The following is a 19,839-nucleotide window of genomic DNA, read 5'->3' as shown; positions in this document are numbered from 1 at the left end:
TCAGAGCACACAAATTTCTATTTAACTCTGGGCATTTCCAAACAAATCTTTAAAAAAAAAACCTGCAATGCTGTTCTTCCTTTTGAAATGCTGTGACCAGAGCTTCCAAAGTCACGTAATGCTTGCTTTTTTATAAAATAAAAAAAAGCCCAGACAGACAAAGTCTGGTCTCTAAATACTCCTGAGTCATGACCAGCCTACAGTCTGTTGGCTGGTGCAGAAAATGGTGCCAAGCTGTCGATGCCTCCTGTTTGGTGAAAATCTGTGACTTCTCAACAGCTCAGGCACACAGCAGTGTGAAAGCACATTACCATTTCACTAAATACAAAGTACAAACTGCTACATGGAAGTCAGTTCATGTTTGTCTTGGTGATGTGTTATTATGCTATATGTTTCTGTCCACTTAAAACCACAAATATGTTCCTGTTTGCTTATTTTTCTTCAAAATTACGAAGCTTTTTCATGTGAGTCCAGCTGGAGGCAAACGATTATAAAGCCTGCATCTTAAACATCAACACTTGCTGTCACTGATGCTTAAAAATCAATCCAAATAAATAGTATACAGAATGTTTTGTAGCTCTATACATTTCACCATTTAAATTAGATTAAGTTTTCTTCAGGAAATTAGGTTAAATTTCCAAGATGACTCCAAAGAAAAGGTATTCTCACCTGTTTCTCTTTGAAGAGCCTCGATCTGTTTTTCTGTCTAAAGTCAAATTAGGCAGTAATGTTGTACAGATAATTGTATCAACAGGATATTAGAGGCTGTCACTCAGCATCATTCACTGCATTGGTTCAGTTATGGTGTTTCTCATTGGAGCAGAGCGGCCCCCTGCAGTGCAAACTTAATTCAGCCAAAACTGAGAGCAGCTGCCTGGTGAAACTCCCAACACACACACACACAGAGGTTTTTTTCCGGCTGCTGTCAGCTTTTCTCCACTACACACTCAAAATCTGCCTTCCTCTTTTGTCCTTTACCTGATTTGACTTTCCGTCGTTGTCTATATAAAAAGCTCCGTGAATGTTAAATTTAAATGCACATGTGAGCGTTGCAAAAGTTACTTGTGACAATAAATAAATGAGCGTAATCAGCTGTATCTTCAGTGAGTCCCTCATCCTGCATAGTTGTTCTCCAGCAGCTCAGAGTTCAGCTGCTTTTGCTAAATGAAGCAGGTTCTCCAAGTTCTGGTTAGAGAAACACTCCAGGTTGTAATGAATATCCAGAAAAGAGCAAGAAATTCTCTCGTTTTCCAAGAGAGTGTTCGACAATTAAACATAACCATCATAACAATAACCTAGGCCAATGGGTGGGTCACGGTGGCAGCATCCTAAGCAGAGAAGCCCAGACCTCCCTCTTCCCGGCAACTTCCTCCCAGGGAAACACCAGTGCATTCCCAGCCTAGAGATACAATCTCTCCAGTATGTCCAGGGTCTGCCCCAGGGCCTCCTCCCCGTGGGACACCTCATCTAGGGGGTGCCCGGAGGCATCCTAGTCAGATCCCCGAACCACCTCAACTGGCTCCTTTGGATTTGGAGGAGCAGTGGCTCTACTCTGAGCCCATCTCAGATGGCCGAACTCCTCACCCTATCTCTAAGGGAGAGCCCAGCCACCCTTCAAAGAAACCCCATTTCCGGCACTTGTATCCACAGTCTCGTTCTTTCAGTCACTACCCACAGCTCGTGACCATAGGTAAGGGTCGGGATGCAGATCAGCTGGTGAATCGAGAGCTTCGCTTCTACACTCAGCTCTCTCTTCTCCATAATGGACCGGTACAGCGTCTGCATCGGGCAGCCGCAGCACCAATCCATCTGTCGATCGCCTGCTCCCTTCTCCCCACACTCGTGAACCACCCTTTTTCGGCTGAAAACCATGGCCTCAGATTTGGCGGTGCTGATTGTCTCAAACTGGGCTGCAAACCAGTCCAGTGTGAGCTGGAGGCTGTCACCTGATGAAGCCAACAGAACCACATCATTTGTGAAAAACAGAGATGAGATTCTGAGACCAAACAAGTGGAAGCCTTCTGCCACTTGCCTACATCTAGAAATTCTGTCCAAAACAGTTATGAACTGTGACAAAGGGCAGCCCTGGCAGAGTCCAACACCTACCGGAAACTCATCCAAATCACTGAATTCCGGTGTTCCAGTCACTTCCACGGACACGGGTGTATAAAATTAAGCACCTAGGCATCCAGACTGCATCTACAAACATGGGTTGCTTTCAAGAGCTCACTGAATTATAGAATGGTACCGTGACAGGATGCCAGCTGTGCAAGTCCAGTCATGAAATTTCCTCATTTCTAAATATTCCACAATCATCTGTTAGTGGTATTATGACAAAGTGAAAGGATTTCGAATCACAGAAACTCAGCCAGAAAGTGGTAGGCTACGTAAAACCACGCGATTAAAAACTATGCATAGAAATGTGATATCACTCGATATCACTGCACATGCATTGACTCACATATCCTGCTTTATCCTCCTTGCTGACTCAACTGAGAATCTTAATTACAACAATTTTAACTTCTTGCAACAACAGAGGTCACCCCCTGCTGGCTTTTAGAAAGAATGCAGGCGTAAAACGCTTCACATGTTATCTGAAAAATGGACATCTTTTATATACAGTCTATGGTAGCACCTGTCTCTGAAGTTTTTTACTTAAATCTCTTTACATTGCTCTGTACTTCTTTCCCTTTTCTCCACTCCACTCTGTATTGGCCTCACTGAAACACTGAAGCAAACAGAGTGTTTCAACTCCCATTTATCTCGGGATTTGTGACACTGATGAAGGAGCGAGTGCTGGGTGACACTGTGTTTGTATGTGTGAGACTCTCTTTGTGTGAGTTTCTGATTGATTGTGTTTGACTGTCAGGATTAAAAGAGAGCAGAAGACCGAGCGCAGTCTCCTCTGTCATCAGGATAGCAGCCACCCTGTGAAAGACGTGCTAATGAGTTTTTATCTTGTTCCACAGTAATTAAGTTATCAAACGATGATGACAAATTATGTGTAGAATTGGTAATCTGGATGGTTAAAATGGTAATGTAGTGTTTCCCACCAATCCATTTGAATGAAAAAGACAAAGCTTAGCATCTGGTGCCTGGAACAGACAGACTTTCACCCCCGCACACCAAAAATCCAGGCCTTGTCTGAAGGTATTCATTATCACTGATGAGCTCTCAGCACCCGAGTAGAAAGCATATTATTAGGAAAGCTATTTTGGAGTTACTTTCTGATGAATACAGAAATTATTTGGACGCGAACTGTGCAAATGACATTTGAAGGGTGAGTTTAGCTTTAGTTCACCCTGCAGAGGACCGTGATCTTTTCACGCACACGTCGAGTTGGCAGCCACCCAGTGCAGCTACGTCACTATCTACTGCAGCTTCACTGGAGCAGCTGTTGATTAAGTGCCTTGCTCAAGGACACCCAAAGGTGATTGGGTCCCCTTCCTCACAGCATACATGTATACACGCTTTCAAGATTGGCCACTTCTGTAACACAGCAAGCGAATGCCAAATTGGATATTTGAGACAACAAGAGCTAAAAAGGTGCAAAGATGTTCTCCTGTTGCTATGCACCCAACATGTTGGTAGCAGTCTAATTAGTATTAGATGGATGTGCTGCACTGACAAAGGAGATGTATTGAAAATGAAAACAAAAACAAAAAAAAGACCTCGTGTTTTCTTTTGAACTTGAAGGTTTAGAATTAAATTGTGTGTTTTGTCTGATTGTCTTGTTCAGCTTTTCAAACTCTGAATAGTGCTTCTCATGCTAATAGCTAACGTAATCAAACTTGGTTAGCAAGCTGCATTTATATACTGTACACATGCATCAGAAAAACACATAGCCTACCTGCTAATTAGCGCTAACAGATAAAATACGGAAACTGCCTTCACTGAAACTGAGCTACATACTTCTTAAATGGTAAATTTAAATGCACAATAAGCCATATTACACTCAACAAAAATATAAACGCAACACCTTTGTTACTGCTCCCATTCCCCATGGGATGGACGTAGAGATCTAAAATTCATTCCAGATACACAATATAACCATCCCTCCCAAACAGTGGTCACAAATCAGTCCAAATGTGTGCTAGTGGGCACATCTGCCATATTGAGATAATCCATCCCACCTCACAGGTGTGCCACATCAGGATGCTGATCTGACATCATGAGTAGTGCACAGGTGTACCTCAGACTGCCCACAACAAAAGGCCACCCTGGAATGTGCAGTTTTTTGCGCTATTGGGGGTCTGGGGACCCAGAACCGGTCAGTATCTGGTGTGACCACCATTTGCCTCATGCAGTGCAACACATCGTCGCATGGAGTCCATCAGATTGTCAATTGTGGCCTGTGGAATGTTGGTCCACTCCACTTCAATGGCTGTGCGAGGTTGTTGGATATTCGTGGGAACTGGTACACGCTGTCGTATACGCCGGTCAAGCACATCCCGAACATGCTCAATGGGTGACATGTCCGGTGAGTATGCTGGCCATGCAAGAACTGGGACATTCTCAGCTGCCATCTGCCCTGAACAATGTGAACCATGATTCATCCGTGAAGCGCACACCTCTCCAACGTGCCAGACGCCATCGAATGTGAGCATTTGCCCACACAAGTCTGTTACGGCGACGAGCTGGAGTCAGGTCAAGACCCCGATGAGGACGACGGGCATGCAGTTGAGCGTCCCTGAGACGGTTTCTGACAGTTCGTGCAGAAATTGTTTGGTTGTGCAAACCAATTGTTCCAGCAGCTGTCTGGGTGGCTGGTCTCAGACGATCTTGGAGGTGAACCTGCTGGATGTGGAGGTCCTGGGCTGGTGTGGTTACACGAGGTCTGCGGTTGTGAGGCCGGTTGGATGTGCTGCCATATTCTCTGAAACGCCTGTGGAGACGGCTTATGGTTGAGAAGTGAACATTCAATGCACGGGCGACAGATCTGGTTGACATTCCTGCTGTCAGCATGCCAATTGCACGCTCCCTCATTGCTTGTGGCATCTGTGGCATTTTGCTGTGAGACAAAACTGCACATTCCAGGGTGGCCTTTTGTTGTGGGCAGTCTGAGGTATACCTGTGCACTACTCATGATGTCAGATCAGCATCCTGATGTGGCACACCTGTGAGGTGGGATGGATTATCTCAATATGGCAGATGTGCCCACTACCACACATTTGGACTGATTTGCGACCACTGTTTGGGAGGGATGGTTATATTGTGTATCTGGATTGAATTTTAGGTCTCTACGTCCATCCCATGGGGAATGGGAGCAGTAACAAAGGTGTTGCGTTTATATTTTTGTTGAGTGTATTATACCAACAGCACAAACATGATCCAAAACTACAGTTCATTGACTTTAATGAGTACAGGTGAGGCTAATCACAATGTCACACATTCGTACCCTGATGGATGCATTGGGAGAAACTTGGGGTTAAGCGTCCAAACATACTTCATGGGTATGACATGCAGACTAGAGGAGCCGGGGATCAAATCCCTGACCTTCAAATAGGTAAACGATCTATTCTAACTCCTGAGCCACAACTGCCACAGGTCACAACTGTGGCTGTAAACATATTTATTTCTCTGTAAAGTTTGTAATTTTAGGTATTTTAACATGAAAGTGTAGATTCTAGATCAACGCGATCCTGAGCATCGAGTGGCTGGGTGGAGGAATTTTAGTTTTTGGCACTTTGCATTGGTGTCATTTGGGTTAAAGCACATTATTAAGTTGTGTTAATACAACCTGCCCAGAATTCAGGCCACATGTTCTCAAAAGAATGTCACCAAATGTCTTCTGTAACCAGCTTTTAGAAAAGAATGATTTTAGCACATGCACATAATGTGCAGTATTTCACACGCAATTATTCCTACAAAGGAAAACAAAACTAATGAACCAAAGAAAGTTAAAAATAGACGCACACATGCATCATATGTGCTAAAAATTAAATAGCTATTCATTCCCAGTGTTGTTATCTGCTCCAAATCAAACTTCAGCCCAATACCACAGTTCGGATTCATATCACTAAGTTATTATGTCCTTGGAGGCTTTATTGTCCAAATGTCAGGCACACACTCATTTCATGAATCCAGTATAGTGTTGTAGGCAGATATGTGAGTTTCCAGTGTGAAAGCAGAGTGCCCTAACATGACTTAAACGTGGTTCACAAGCCAGTATTTCTCCACAGGTGGAGGTGGAGACACCGATAAGAGGCTGAACTGTAAGAAAGTTAAGTCTCATCTGGTTTCTATTGGTTGCAATCGTCAGCTCTGAGTTTTTGGCTAAAAAGGGTTTCATGTTGTCTCTCCTGCAGTTCTGGATGTCTGCTGTGGCCACCACCATGCCCATCCCATCCGGAGCTTTCATGCCGGTCTTCATCCTAGGTGAGTGTTTTGAAGCTTTGCGTTGGTTTAAGTCTTCATCCTCTTTGGTTGTCACTATAAATACTGACTCTGTAAACAGTACAGTTCAGAAACCTTTATCTAAACTTTAATGATTCACACGCTTCGTCAGTGACGTGATGATAATTAATGTATTTTATTTTTAAACTATATTTACTTTTAGCCCCACTTTCGTCCTATAGGAGCTGCATTTGGCAGGCTGGTAGGGGAGATCATGGCCACTCTGTTTCCTCATGGGATCGTGTTTGATGGCATCCTTTACCGCATCATCCCTGGAGGGTACGCAGTCATCGGTTAGTTTCTTGTTTCTCCTCATAGCTTTTCTCCACATGTTTACTCTTTAATCACAGCTATGATCCACCTTAGCAACTAGCCTATTTTTTAGCTTCACATATAAGTCTTACTGTCAAACTGTCCTCATCTTTTTCCCCCTTAACTGTCAGCTTCCTGTGCCCTCAGCTTGTCGGGCGTGTTCCACCCTCTTCCTCTTTCTGTACTGTCACTTCCCTCGTCTTCTTTCTCCTTCAGCTTCTCCTTCTGTCAGCCTCTCTCGTCCTCCAGTCGTCACTCATTGTCAACTTGTCCTCCCCACCTAATCCGCTACCCCACCCCCATTCTTGTCATCTTCTCCCTCCATCCATCCCAACTCCTCTTCCTCCTTTCCATCAGAGCATGTGGTCGCTGTGCTCTGACAGTTAAATGTCACCCTGGGTTTGCTCTGCTGTCCTCACCTCAACAGCTGACCCAGAAATGTGGCCTTTTCTTCAATCCTCGCTCCCATTGGCCTACAAAAGCCCGTCCTTAATTTCTCTCCTCCTTTTCTACCTTTTTTAACCTCTTCTTCTCTTTTATCCTTCTCTCGGTAGCCTCCCAGTATCTCCTTACATTGCTTCTCATTAATCTACTCTTGTGCAGCATGGTTTCCTCTTCCTTCCACTGATTTTCCTTTTCTCCCTCATTCTCTTTGCTCTTTTTTTAAAACATTATCACCCTCATTCTTGATTTTCTTTTTTCTCTTAATTTTATTTTATTTTGAGTCTGTTCCTATCTGCTCCCATCCTATTCTGCTCTGCTTTTCCAGTCTTCCTTGTCTTCTACTTTCCATCAGTATACTTTTACCCTTCCTCCTTCCTGTTACTCTGTGATCCATCTCTTCCTACTGTATCTTGTACTGTCTTTCCTTTGGCACGTCTCCCTTCCCCCACCCTCATCATCCCATCCCGTTTCTCTGGCAGGAGCAGCAGCGTTGACTGGGGCTGTGACTCACACAGTGTCCACGGCGGTTATCTGCTTCGAGCTGACAGGTCAGATCTCCCACATCCTGCCCATGATGGTGGCAGTAATCCTGGCCAACATGGTGGCCCAGGGCCTGCAGCCCTCCCTCTACGACTCCATCATCCAAGTCAAGAAGCTCCCGTACCTGCCGGAGCTTGGCTTCGGACACATGAGGTCTGTTTTCTTTTTACAAGCCAGTTGTGGGAACGATGTCAACAAATTTAATATGATGCCCTCCATAACTCCAGCTGGCAGGGAAATAAATGGTGTAATTGTTGGTGGATAAAAAAACATTAAGAATTACATTTCTGCATAATTAATAAATGTTTGCAAGAAAATAAAAGAAAGTGACAAAAAGAGGTTTCCAGTTTACCCCTTCAGATGAGGAAACCGTACAATTATAAAGGACCCTCAGCATGCAGAGATGCCATGCAGCTGAAACATGTAATTTGTGCCTCTTGGTAACGATGAAGGGTAATTTTCTTGTACAGTGCTTTCTAAAATTGTGTAGCAGTTCCATCTTTGTGTATCTGTTTCACAGCCAATACAACATCTTTGTAGAGGACATCATGGTGAGGACGGTGAAGTTTATGTCGTCTCAGTCCACATACCGAGAAGTCAAACTCCTGCTGGACTCCACTTCACTCAAATCGATCCCCCTGGTCGACTCAAAAGGTAAACAGACCGATGAAGCGCCTTCCTTGCTATTTCGACTGGGGATTATAGAGATCAGGGTTCGGCAACCTTTAACACCCAAAGAGCCATTTGGACCCAGTTTCCACAGAAAGGAAAACACTGGGAGCTGGAAATACTTTTTGACATCTAAAATGAAGATAACACTGTATATATTGTTTGTTTGTTTTTACCTTTATGCTTTCTATAAACAACTATAGTGTGTTGCGTATGAAATCCACAAAGTGCTACAGAGAAAATTAAATTTTATTTATGTAATGGACACAAACATTTTAAACTCTTAAAAAATTATAACAAAAAAAAGAAACATGCCGAGTTGAAGGTCTCTTTTAAATGAATATAAAGCTAAACTTTAATTATCCATTTACCAAATAAAAAATGTTGTGAGCTGTCATCCTTATGTCGCCTTTGGGCTTTCGGAGACTGTAGCCGAACCTTGACCTGAATTTAAAAAATAAACTGGAAAAAATGCTACTAAACAATGAAAAATAAATATTTGCATAAATATGTATTTTACCTGGTTAATGTGTGTAGCGGAGCGTGGTCTGCGGTGCCGCTGCAAGGAGGCGGATGCACCTGAGCGGCATCTGAAATCATGCCTCGTGCTCTCTCTGCTGTTGTGTTGTTGTTGTTGGTACGTGTCAGGCTGTGAGCTGGAAAGCTAAAGCCAGCTGCATGTGTGCAGCAACTGTGTGTGAAAAGTGGTCAATAAAGAGATGCTGAAAAGCGTGTTCATGCAAACATCGTCGGGTCTGCCGTAGTATGTTTACAATGGGACTTCTGCTCCTGAACCTCTGCGCACAGCGTCTGCAAATCGGGGCTGTACGAGTCACTTTCAGCTTTACGCAGGACTGTCGTTGGTGAGGCGTGAGCTGTGTTTGTTTTTAACATAGTTCATGGTGGAGAACAGCTGCTCACATACGTATGTGGATCAACAATCCACAAATCAGGCATGCTGGTAGGCTTCTCACTCTTGTCAGAAGTAAATGCAAATGAATCTGCCCCGGCATCAACAAATGTTCTGTTTTCTTCAGATATTTTTCTTTTCTTACATTTCTCCATACTTGGCCTACCTGGGGTTGAAAATCTCAATAAATGCACGACGTTTTGGAGGGTGTACCAGCTTCTGTGAGTGTGACGCTTATTTTGAGCAACAAAAAATAATAAAATATAATTTTATTTTAATATTTCAAGATAAATCAATAATTTTCCAGTCTCGAACTGCAAGTTGAAAAAAAGAACTAACACAAGTAAAACACACTTCTGTTAAATAGTTATAATTTATTTTCCCAAGCCACGCGGAGCCGCAGTTTAATGTTGGGCCACGGGTTGCCGACCCCTGATGTAGATAAAATAGAACTGGATTGGATGAGTGGATGAGCCAACAAAGTGTCTCACAGAAATTTGTTTGGTAATTGAAAGAACACAAAGAGTTGCTGCTATCACATTAAATACAACAGTATCAAATATAGGTATTTAAATAAGAGTACTTTGCATTTTTAATGGATTTTATAGGAATCATAAGGCATCGTGATATTAATAAAATTAACATTTGTTTCTCTGCTTCCAGATTCTATGATCTTATTGGGCAGCATTGACAGGGTGGAGCTTCTGGCTCTCTGTGATTGGTGGTTGTCACCAGAAAGAAGGCTCCTGATGCAGGTGAGGACAGTCACAGGGCAACCACCAACTTAACAACCACCAAAATTTGTATCTGGGACATAAATTGTTCACCTTACACCTAAATCCAGAATGAAGAATTTCAAACAAGCCGTGCAGATCTGGTAAAACTGCCCACAGGGTGGGTTTTTGCTACTTTCCATAGTTTTAAAGAGAAACACAAGTAAAGTTTTCTCAGTTTTACTTCAAGCTGAATAACAATGATGCATTTAAATGATGCAGAACATGTAAATGATTGTTATAAATACCTTGTGGAGCGCTGCTGTGTACAAGCACGATTTCATGTATAAACACAGGAGCTAACATCCTGTGGATTTACTGGGTTTTTTTTGAAGCACTTTGCTCCCTAAAGCAGATGTATAATTTATAACTAGTGTACAAACATGGTTGTTAATGCAATAATTCCATTAACGTTTTACCGAAATTACATAATGTTGAGTTTACAGCATGACATTGTCAGTGAATTAGCTGCTCGAGCGCCTCTCGAGTTCAGCTGAAGCTCTGTGTATTCATGCAGAGGCAGAGCCTGAAGCCAGACATTAAAATAACAAGTGTTTACAATTGTTATTGATTTGGGGCACTGAAAAGTCAGCTGGTACTGAGCAGAGTGAAATCTAAAACTGGAAAACATTATGGAAATTATGAAACATTCTAGTAATCGCTGTGTTTTTTTTATGTGATGGTGTTAAAAATCTCTCTGCTCGTTTTTCTTGATATAAAAATGAACATTTTTGGAGAAGATTTTTCCCATGAAATCACCAATAGTACCAAACTGTGGTCTACCAATCTAAGCCAAGTGATTCCCACTGAAGAACTTTATAATGATGTTTGATATTATCACACTATTATTAATGTATTATTATTACACTATTCAGCATTATTAAGTGTTTCATTCATGCAGACATGTTTATCCTCTGTTACTGTCACACTATGTAAAGCTATCACTGCAGTGCTACCACATCACTGCTATTAACAATCATAATTATAAACATAAGATACCTTAATAATGCTTACTAGTGTGACATTAGTATGTAGTCCTAAAATTATTTCTGATGTTGATAAATATCTTAAAACAGAAATTAAATATACTCAGTCAGATGCTGGAAAGGAAAAAACATGGAGACTGAACCTTGACTGTGTAAAACAGGTGAGGTAACAGGACTTAAAATAAAGAGCAGGTGCTAAAACAACATCGACGTTAAGCAGTTAGATTAGATTTAGTCTGGCGCAGGTACAGCACCGCTCTGTTTTAATGTGTTTGTCTGGATGTGAGTTCAGGGTCGCTGCCTACAGGAGCAGAACCAGTCTCAGAAGCACAGCTGGGAGTCCTTCGCCTTCGTAGATGAGGAAGAGGAGGAGGAGGAGGAGGAGGAAGAGGAGGAGGGAGAGAAGGTGGGCGTTTCATTTAATATATTCATAGGGATTATTCCTTTATTGTGTATGGGTTTTCTCTCTGTAGCTGCTTTCCTCAGTTTTAATTTGTTTAACGTTTAAGTGAAAGATTGACCCCAGTCATAGATTTATGCCAATTGTATTCAGCGTAAATATATGCAATGCAAATTCCTCTGTGTTACAGTTTTCCTTCCAAATTTAACTGAAGCTATCAGCAGAATGTGAAAAAGCAACGACTTTGACTTAATGTCCCAAACATCTGTGCACTGTGCTGAAGGAATATCAACTGAATGTGAATTTAGTTCCATAAGATGGTGCAGAGAGTAAATGTAACTTTTATTTTAATCAGGCAAGTGATTAAAAACTCGATTATGTTCAATGGCTTTTGGGAAGATGCACGACCTTTTGAGCTCATTTGTTTAGGTCTAAAAGAATATAAGGAGTTAAAAGACCAACATCCGAAAATATTTCAGAGCATCCAGAGGTAAAACGCTGCCCCCTGGTGGTGAGGAATGAAGTTATTATTAATTAGATTTTGCACTTACAAAAAGTACCTTTAAAATATTGCTGCTTGTCCCTTGCATTAAATCCTAGTTTAACCTTTACCACTTGGTCTGCAGGTTCTTTATTAATGCTAATTTCCTTAATAACACGTGGCCGTCGTCTGCAGGGTAGTCCAGTCCAGGAGGAGAGGAACGGTCCCCTGCCTCCTCAGAAGCCCCAGGAGCCTTCCTCAAACCACACTGCTCCTGCTCCTGGTGAGTTGAGAGGATTACATATTTATGAGAAAACATAAATATTTAATATTGGCAGAGGTGTAGTAGTCATACATTATCTCTAAACATGACTGTGTATAAATTTCTCACCCTTACAGCTGCTTCAGAGGAGGAATATATTACCGTACGCCGAATATTAAAAAAGGATGAACAATTTCTTCACCTTTTTTGTCTGTTAATATTGTAATAATGTTATTCTTATTTGTAATGGTGGTCTGGGTAAAGCAAAGCAGCACACGTCCAAACATTTTAACACATCGTGTATTCGGAGGGTGATTCTTTCGCTGTTGCCCAAGTTTCTGTTCAAGTTCAGCATAGGGTTAAAGGTCAATTTTATCTAGACAGAAATCAGATTGCAGAAGACAATTACAATTCCTGATCTCTCTTCCTTAGCTCGGTTACACCCGTGGAGTTGTGCGGCATGGAGGCGAGGCTGGGGAATGAAAGCCTTATGGCTCCTGTCACAGTAATATTGATTCTTTCAGACAAGTTTTGCTCACTAGGATGATGTAATGGGATTTATTCTTCGCTATGTCTCCCCTTCTCCTTGAAAAAAAAAATCTCCTCTGATATGACTAAGCATTTAGTCACATCCCAGATGGTGTATGAGGCTCACCAGGTTCTCATATCTGCTGAGCAGATTACTGCCCAGAGGACACAAACACGTCTTATTGGTGCTCGTGAAGTATGAAAAGGGGGACCCATCAGAATTAATCAAATCATAAGGAACAATGTGATGTTACACAACGTGTAAACAGCAGTGGCAGCATTAATGCTAATCCAAACACACAGGGGTCAGGAGGAATGGCCCTCTGAGCCGTTTTTAGCAATAAAGCAGTTTAAACAAGTTAAAGACATCACGCAGGGACTGAGCTTCTTACTCTTATAACACTCACAAAGATGGTCACACTTTGAATTGTTCATGTCATATTTATTTGGGAGGCTGAATTAGGACTGAAGCTGGTCTTTGCACTGATCATAGACAGTACAAAAGCTGCAATTTTGGGAAATCCGAAGTAAGAACTTCAGTTTAACACACAGTTCAAAATGGTAGCTCCATTTCTGCATCTCACAGGCACATTCGAATAAAAGTTTAATTATCCCACTTGGGAGGATTTATTCAGGAGTCTTCAGAAAACAAAGAGGTGAACGCACAGCAACAAACACCGTCGAGCTAAATGTGAAATGAAATGAAAAACATCTATAATAATAATAATAGATGACTGGAGAAATTGTTATAAATAATATTTACTTCAAATTGAAATTGAAAAGGCGGTGCAGGTTTTAGTCGTGGAACTGCTGACAGAGTGAGTCGTTTAACACAACTGTTAATACATGAAGCCAAAATATGTGTTGCTTTTAGATTTGTTGGTTTAAAAAAAGAGTTTACATCATTTGTTAAACAGATTTCAGCTTTTAATGGTGCTTTTTGAGCCTTTTATCTGTCTTTAAACTGGAGCTGTTATGCTCAGCTTCCCTTTTTTATTTTTAAACTATAATAAAGGTGTTTTGTATGTTTTACAGTTTAAAATAATAATTTTCTGCTGGGATGTTTGCATCCCCTCAGTTCCCCCACTTCATGCAGCAGACAGGTGGGATATATTAGAGATATCCCTGTTGGACATAAAACAGATCCATATTTTTTCTTCTGGTTATCCAGTTTAGTGTCACAGCGGGTTTTTTCCTGTCCCACCTGTCCAGGGTGAGAAGTGGGATACAGCTGTCACAGAGAGACAGACAATTATTCACACCTACGGTTAATTTACAATCTAATAACCACCTAGCCCCACTTATGTCTTTGGACTGTGGGAGGAAGCTGGAGTACCCCGAGAGGACACATGTAGAGTAATGGACGTCGTTAAGGATGCCATCAAACAGGGTGGCTTTGATCTCTCCTCCAGTCTGCCACACAGTCTCTCACTGACATGATCGAGTCAAAAGTAGGAAAAACAGTGTTTAACACAGTCTGAAGCTTTCAGGTCAAATGGATTACTTACAAATAATGACCTCATTGTTTGAACTGACCATGTTTAATATAAGCATCCATAATTTTAACTGTGTGTATGTATATATGGCAAACAATTACAAAAAAAGCATAAAAAGTCCACTTAATTTTAGTTGGCTGAGAGAAGAGAAGCGGTAAAGAAGATGAATTCAAGATAGGGAAAATGCAATGCATATATATTCTAAAGCATTTTGCAGATGACTCACGTGAGAAGAAATGCACAGGCTTGAAGTTGTCCTTTAGGAGTTGACTGCACTTCAGCACAACAGTATAATCTTTGCAAAGAGTCTGTTTGCTTAGTGAACAGAAGTCTGTGCATTATTCCTGTTGTTTCCAGTAATTTGATACATAAAAATATACTTTATGCATTAAAACGCAACTTAAAATGTGTTTTTTGCAGCTTGCAAAACCCTGAATGCAAATTTGTTAAGTTCACGAGAAAGGCTTGTTTACAGAAAGATAGCTGTGTTTGATCATTAAATAACTCAAGGCAAGCCTAGCTTTACCTGTAACATATTTATTTTCTCCATCACATGTTGGTGAGACTCCCGATGGTGACAAACCAGAAGACTCCCCACTAAACTCAATCATGCCCTGCAGCAATAAATATGTTCTTCTAGCTTTTTAAAGGTTAAAGTTAAACCTGTCTACTCTTTTTGTTAGGTTACCAAATTGACTTCAACATGTTCATTGCTGCCCTCAACAGATGTCAAATGTTTGGAATTAATAACTTTGCAACCCAAACAGCAGTGAGCGAAGGTTTGGCAGCTTGTTCACTCCAAGTATCCAGATGGTGTCTGTGCCTATTGTGGCACAGCAAACTGCTCAGTAGCCCATCAAACATAACAAGAGACAGACAATGTCCCAGTGAAATGGTTTCCAGGCAACAACGAGGTTTTTTTTCCCTGCAGTCTCTAAAAGTCTCCATTTACTCTTGAGTTATTTTCTCCAAAGCTGCATTTGTATAATTTATTGACCTTTTACCCACTGAGTCTCCTTCTCCACTCCTCCCTCAGAAAAAGGTTCTCTGCAGTCTGTGAGGAAAACACTCAGGAATATCTTCACCTCTAAGAGCAGGCAGACAGAGGGCCAGTCTCAGGTGTGTCTGCACGTCTCATTGCATGTCTAGTGCGTGTGCTCTCATGCATCATCTGCATTAAATATGCTTCACATCTCCACTCTGTATGTCACGTCTTTGTAGGGTGGGATGGTTTTCTACAATAATTAATTCGTGCATTGCTCTCGGTCTCATGTTTTGTCCTTTCTGCTTAAAAGACATGATAGATACAATCAAACAAAGGAGAAAAGATTAAATTCTGTTTAAATATGCAGTAATTAAACCCCTCTTTCACGCAGGGCTATTAGACAAGGCATGACACCTTAATTCAATGCAGTATCATCTCTGTTGTCACATGGAAACCACTTAAGAGAAATGTGAGTGGCTATTTTTCTTTTTACTGCAAAGGCAAGAACAGTCATGTGAACCTCTGAGAGCAGGCAGACACGTTCAGGTGTGTCTGCACTTCTTATTGCACACTTCAGCAGTTTGTAAAACCAGCTTTACCAGTAATAACTTTTTCTGCATGACTTTATCAGCCTCTCACATTGCTGTGGAGGAGTTTTTGCCCATTATTCTTTAGAACATGGTGCCAGTTCAATGAGGCCATGCACAGCTCTCTCCACTGCATGTCAGTTAGGTTGTGGTCTGGACTTTGACTGGGCTGTTGCAGCACCTCAATTCTTTCCTTTTTTGTAGATTTGCCGGTCAGTGTCGGCTCATTGTCCTGTTGCATGACCCAATTTCCTGGCAACCTTTCCAAACAGGCCATGCTTGTTCAGGCTTTTGTGCTGTCATGCACTGTAACATTCAACATGCTAACTGAGGCCTGTAGAGTCTGGGGTGTTTGCTCAGATGTCGGCTCCTGGGAGGATTGCGGCTTTGTGTTAAAGCACACCTGAATGCCCCTAGACGTGCAAACAGTCAAAACTTATTTATATTAGATGATGATTTGTGTTGGAGTCACAACTCAACAATAGTAATATATTATATATTACTCATTAATTTTTTTTAAAGTAATGCAGTATGTTACTTAATTAGACACCAGAAAAAGTGACCCACTACATTCCGTAACATGACATGAATCGCATTTTCACAAAGTTACCAGTTAACGATATAAACCTGAGGCTACAGTTCCACACACTGACAAAAATCCCTTTTTTAAAATAGATTTTTCAAATGCAAAGTTGAAAACCATCCAAAGGGACTTAAAGCTACTGCCGCAGTGATTCTACTGTACAAACATGCACAGTAAAAACAATGGAGGCTACAATGCTGCAAGCATGGCTGCTCATCACTGCCTTTGTTACCTACTGAAGTTGATGTGATCATTGTTTAGTACAATAATGCATTATGTAACTGCATTACTGATTACAGTAACATGTTACTTTTGAGCACATTACACCCAACGGTGCTGATGTTTAATAAATCTAGTTCATCAGATTAGCTGCACCTCACTGTTACTTACCCTCTTAATTCCTATGGAAGCAGTTAGGGTGTCTTTATTTTTCACTGAACTATATATGTAGACATGAGGGGAGAATCTCCTTTCTCTGCTGTCTTTCCCCGAACCCTGAAATCTCTTGTATTATATGGCGTCCCATCCCTGATCCTGGTTCTGCCAGAGGTCTTTTACAGACTTCTGCTGACTTCTTTTTTGCCTGATGTAGGGTATTGCCTGCTTGTCACATAAATAAAGCCAAAATGAATTAAATCCCAGCATCTTTGTATGTTTCTACATGTCTGTGTATTTAATGCCTTTGTAAGCCTCTGCGCTCTTTCCTCCAGCCAGCTAATTATTAAGCTGTGTCAGGAGTGTAATTTTCCCATGTGTCGCGAACCATTCAACGCTTTCTCTAAAAGAAAAATTCCTGAAACCACATCTTCCAGGCGAATGGAAGATCCAGTCTGCTTTCTATTCAGGCAGATGCATGCTTATCTGATTGACAGAAGCACATGAATTCACGTCTCATCCACAGGAAAACTCACTGAAGTCGAGCATCTTTCTCTCGCTCGCTCTCATGGAAATGCAGATGCTGGTGGCAGAGTCATTATATTCAGCTTGGTGGTGATCTTGGCTCGCAAGGAAGGCAGTACATGCAAGAATGAAAACCACCCTGGAAATAAGCATATGCTTGTGAACTGGCAAGATTAGAATTTGATTTGTGTTGTGCCCACTGCTGTGGCTGGTGAATTACCAGTCTGACTCTCTATTATGTTTTTGGATTCAATCCTGTTCCTCGGTGGGGATTGTTTTTACATCAGCCACACTTCTACAACCATGAATATCAAATAGGCACACAGTGGGATGCTGCTACCAGCAATCAAGCCAAGCTGAGGCTGGATTCTCTCTGTGACCCAGGTATTGTTTATTTTACCAACTGCCGAGTGCAGGTAACCAAACAATGACCTTTAGGACAACATCTGGCAGGTGTAATAATATTAGCATGCTGCTAATCCTTGAATAAAACAATAGTTATACTTTCAGTGATAAACTATAGACTGTATCTAAAAGACGGATCTAGCCACAGTGCGGCGATTAGCATTCTGAAGCCTCAGCTTTAGCTTCAGGGCTGTTGCCATCTTTGTTTCATGATTGGAGAGGGTTGCTAGGTAACCAGTGAACACCATTAAGCTCGGAAGGCACTTGTGTATGATTTTCCTCACTTTTCTCCGTGCTGTCTCCTGTATGTAGAAGAGAAGTTTAGCTCCAGCCGCCTTGAATTTGTATCAGTGAGCAGGCCTCGCATTTCTGATTGGGAGACGTGCTTATTTATTGTAATGCAAAGAATTGCATAGATTTTATATGTAATTACATAGCACAAAAACATCACTTGGTGTTTTGTGTCTATGCACCATAAGACAACCAAAGCTGTGATTCTCCTGATATCGCTGACAAACCACAGCTGGAGGTTTTTGGTGCAACTTTGCTTTGATGTAGACAGACAAAATATGAGGTTAGCTTAGCGAAAAGTGGGCAAAATCATAGTTCAACTTACTCCATCTTAGTCCATCTCTTCGTTCTGGCTGTTAGGGTTAAAAAAAAAAACTTGTCTTCAAAATTGGTGATAAAGCACCAACTCCACAAACAAGGTGGGGAGTTGTTGTTTAGTGCAGGTCAAACCCAGCAGCTGATGCAGCTCCAGCCCTTCAGTCAAAGCAGTCCTGCTGCTAATAAGTCAGTGACATTTAAACAAAATTCATCTGTCATACAGTTGTAGTGAAGTGAGAATTAAAAACGGACACCAAATTACTTCCCAGAGCTCGTGACGATGGTGAGGGCAGGACGGTAGACTGAATGCTAAATCGAGAGCTCCACTTTTATGCTCTTGTCAATCTCACGCTCCACTCTCCCCACACTCGTGAACAAGACCCCGAAGTAGTAACTCGTTCCTGACCTGGAGTGGGCACTCCACCCTCTTCCAGCTAAGGACCATGGCCTCAGATTTATCTTTCCTATTGCTTTACACTGAGCTGCAAACCACTCCAGGGTGACCTCCATGCAATTTTGCGTAGGCGTGTCAACCAAGATAGCTCTACAACATCCAAAGCCTTCAGGAACGCAGGGAAACTCTTATCTACCCCAGGGGCCCTGCCACCAAGGAGTTGTTTAACTGCCTCGGTGACCTCGTCCCCAGTGATAGGCGAGTTGTTCCCCTATCCCCCAGACCCCGTTTCCTCTACACAAGATGTGTCAGTGGGATTAAGGATCCTCAAAGTGTTCCTTCTACCACTTGACTATATCTTCAGTTGAGGTCCCAGTAACACTGTATGCAGTTTGAGTAGAGCACCACTCCCCCCCCCCCCCCCCCCCCCCCCCCGAGACATCTGATGTTTACCAGAATAACTTTGAGGCTAATCAAAAGGTTTTTTTTCCCCATGGTTTCACCACACTGCTACCACATCCAAATTATTGTGTCAGCCACTGCCAGAGCTGCTCTCCACTTGTCCTGCCAGTACCTTTCTGCTCCCTCTGAAATCACACAAGGCAACGGAGCGCATTTAGAGTCCTCCTTCAGTACAAAATCCATCCACAGACATGCAAACGCACGTTGAAGCACCCAAAACTGGATGTTTTGATTGTTCCTGTTGCAGAGTGTGTCTCCAGGATCACATTTTGCCACAATAACACACCCACAGAATCATATTGTTTCCACAAGGTGAAAGCAATATTAGCTCTGCGATCGCAGCTAGTAATAAATTCAGTTTCACAAAACAGGTCGCAGCAGGTGTTGGCCTGAATTTCACCTGCTGCATTCATTTAACTCACAAAGCTGCTGATGTGCTGTGGGAGTGAAACACGAACACAGGAAACTGGATGACAGAAGCCTGAAAACAAAGAGACAGACAGAAATCTAATGTGAGACTGTATAGAGTTCAATACATTCATTTTAAGAGTTATGAGTAGTTTGAAATGTGTGTTTGCCTAATATTCATGGTATGAAACAGGTTTTCTTTGAGTTTCTGGTAGTTTCCTCCCCTAATGTAAGATTCAGATGAGCTTCTAGAGTTAGAAGTATCACCACGACCTGTTTCAGAGGACAGGGTGTTTTTATAAAATCACT

The 19,839-nt window shown here is 41.9% G+C and overlaps 1 protein-coding gene across 2 annotated transcripts in view; it reads left to right on the top strand.

The window, feature by feature from the left end:
- LOC146548623 (chloride channel protein 1-like) overlaps positions 1-19,839 on the top strand; it is a 53,384-nt gene that overhangs the window by 20,138 nt on the left and 13,407 nt on the right. The window contains exons 13-20 of one of the 2 annotated variants that reach the window (XM_085262232.1): positions 6,309-6,378; positions 6,579-6,689; positions 7,632-7,845; positions 8,213-8,346; positions 9,935-10,026; positions 11,323-11,436; positions 12,107-12,194; positions 15,234-15,316. In XM_085262232.1, the coding sequence (XP_085118358.1) occupies positions 6,309-6,378; positions 6,579-6,689; positions 7,632-7,845; positions 8,213-8,346; positions 9,935-10,026; positions 11,323-11,436; positions 12,107-12,194; positions 15,234-15,316 (906 nt within the window). Of the gene's footprint in view, positions 1-6,308; positions 6,379-6,578; positions 6,690-7,631; positions 7,846-8,185; positions 8,347-9,934; positions 10,027-11,322; positions 11,437-12,106; positions 12,195-15,233; positions 15,317-19,839 lie in introns of both variants that reach the window. The other variant, XM_085262231.1, reaches the window with a different exon arrangement.

The sequence above is a fragment of the Mchenga conophoros genome, linkage group LG22 (genome assembly GCF_057382185.1).
Source record: "Mchenga conophoros isolate Kocher_MC1m ecotype Shallow Benthic linkage group LG22, M_conophoros_male_GT1.1, whole genome shotgun sequence".
NCBI lineage: Eukaryota > Metazoa > Chordata > Actinopteri > Cichliformes > Cichlidae > Mchenga > Mchenga conophoros.
Note: the sequence above shows the minus strand (reverse complement) of the source record. Positions and strands in the feature narration are given on the sequence as shown.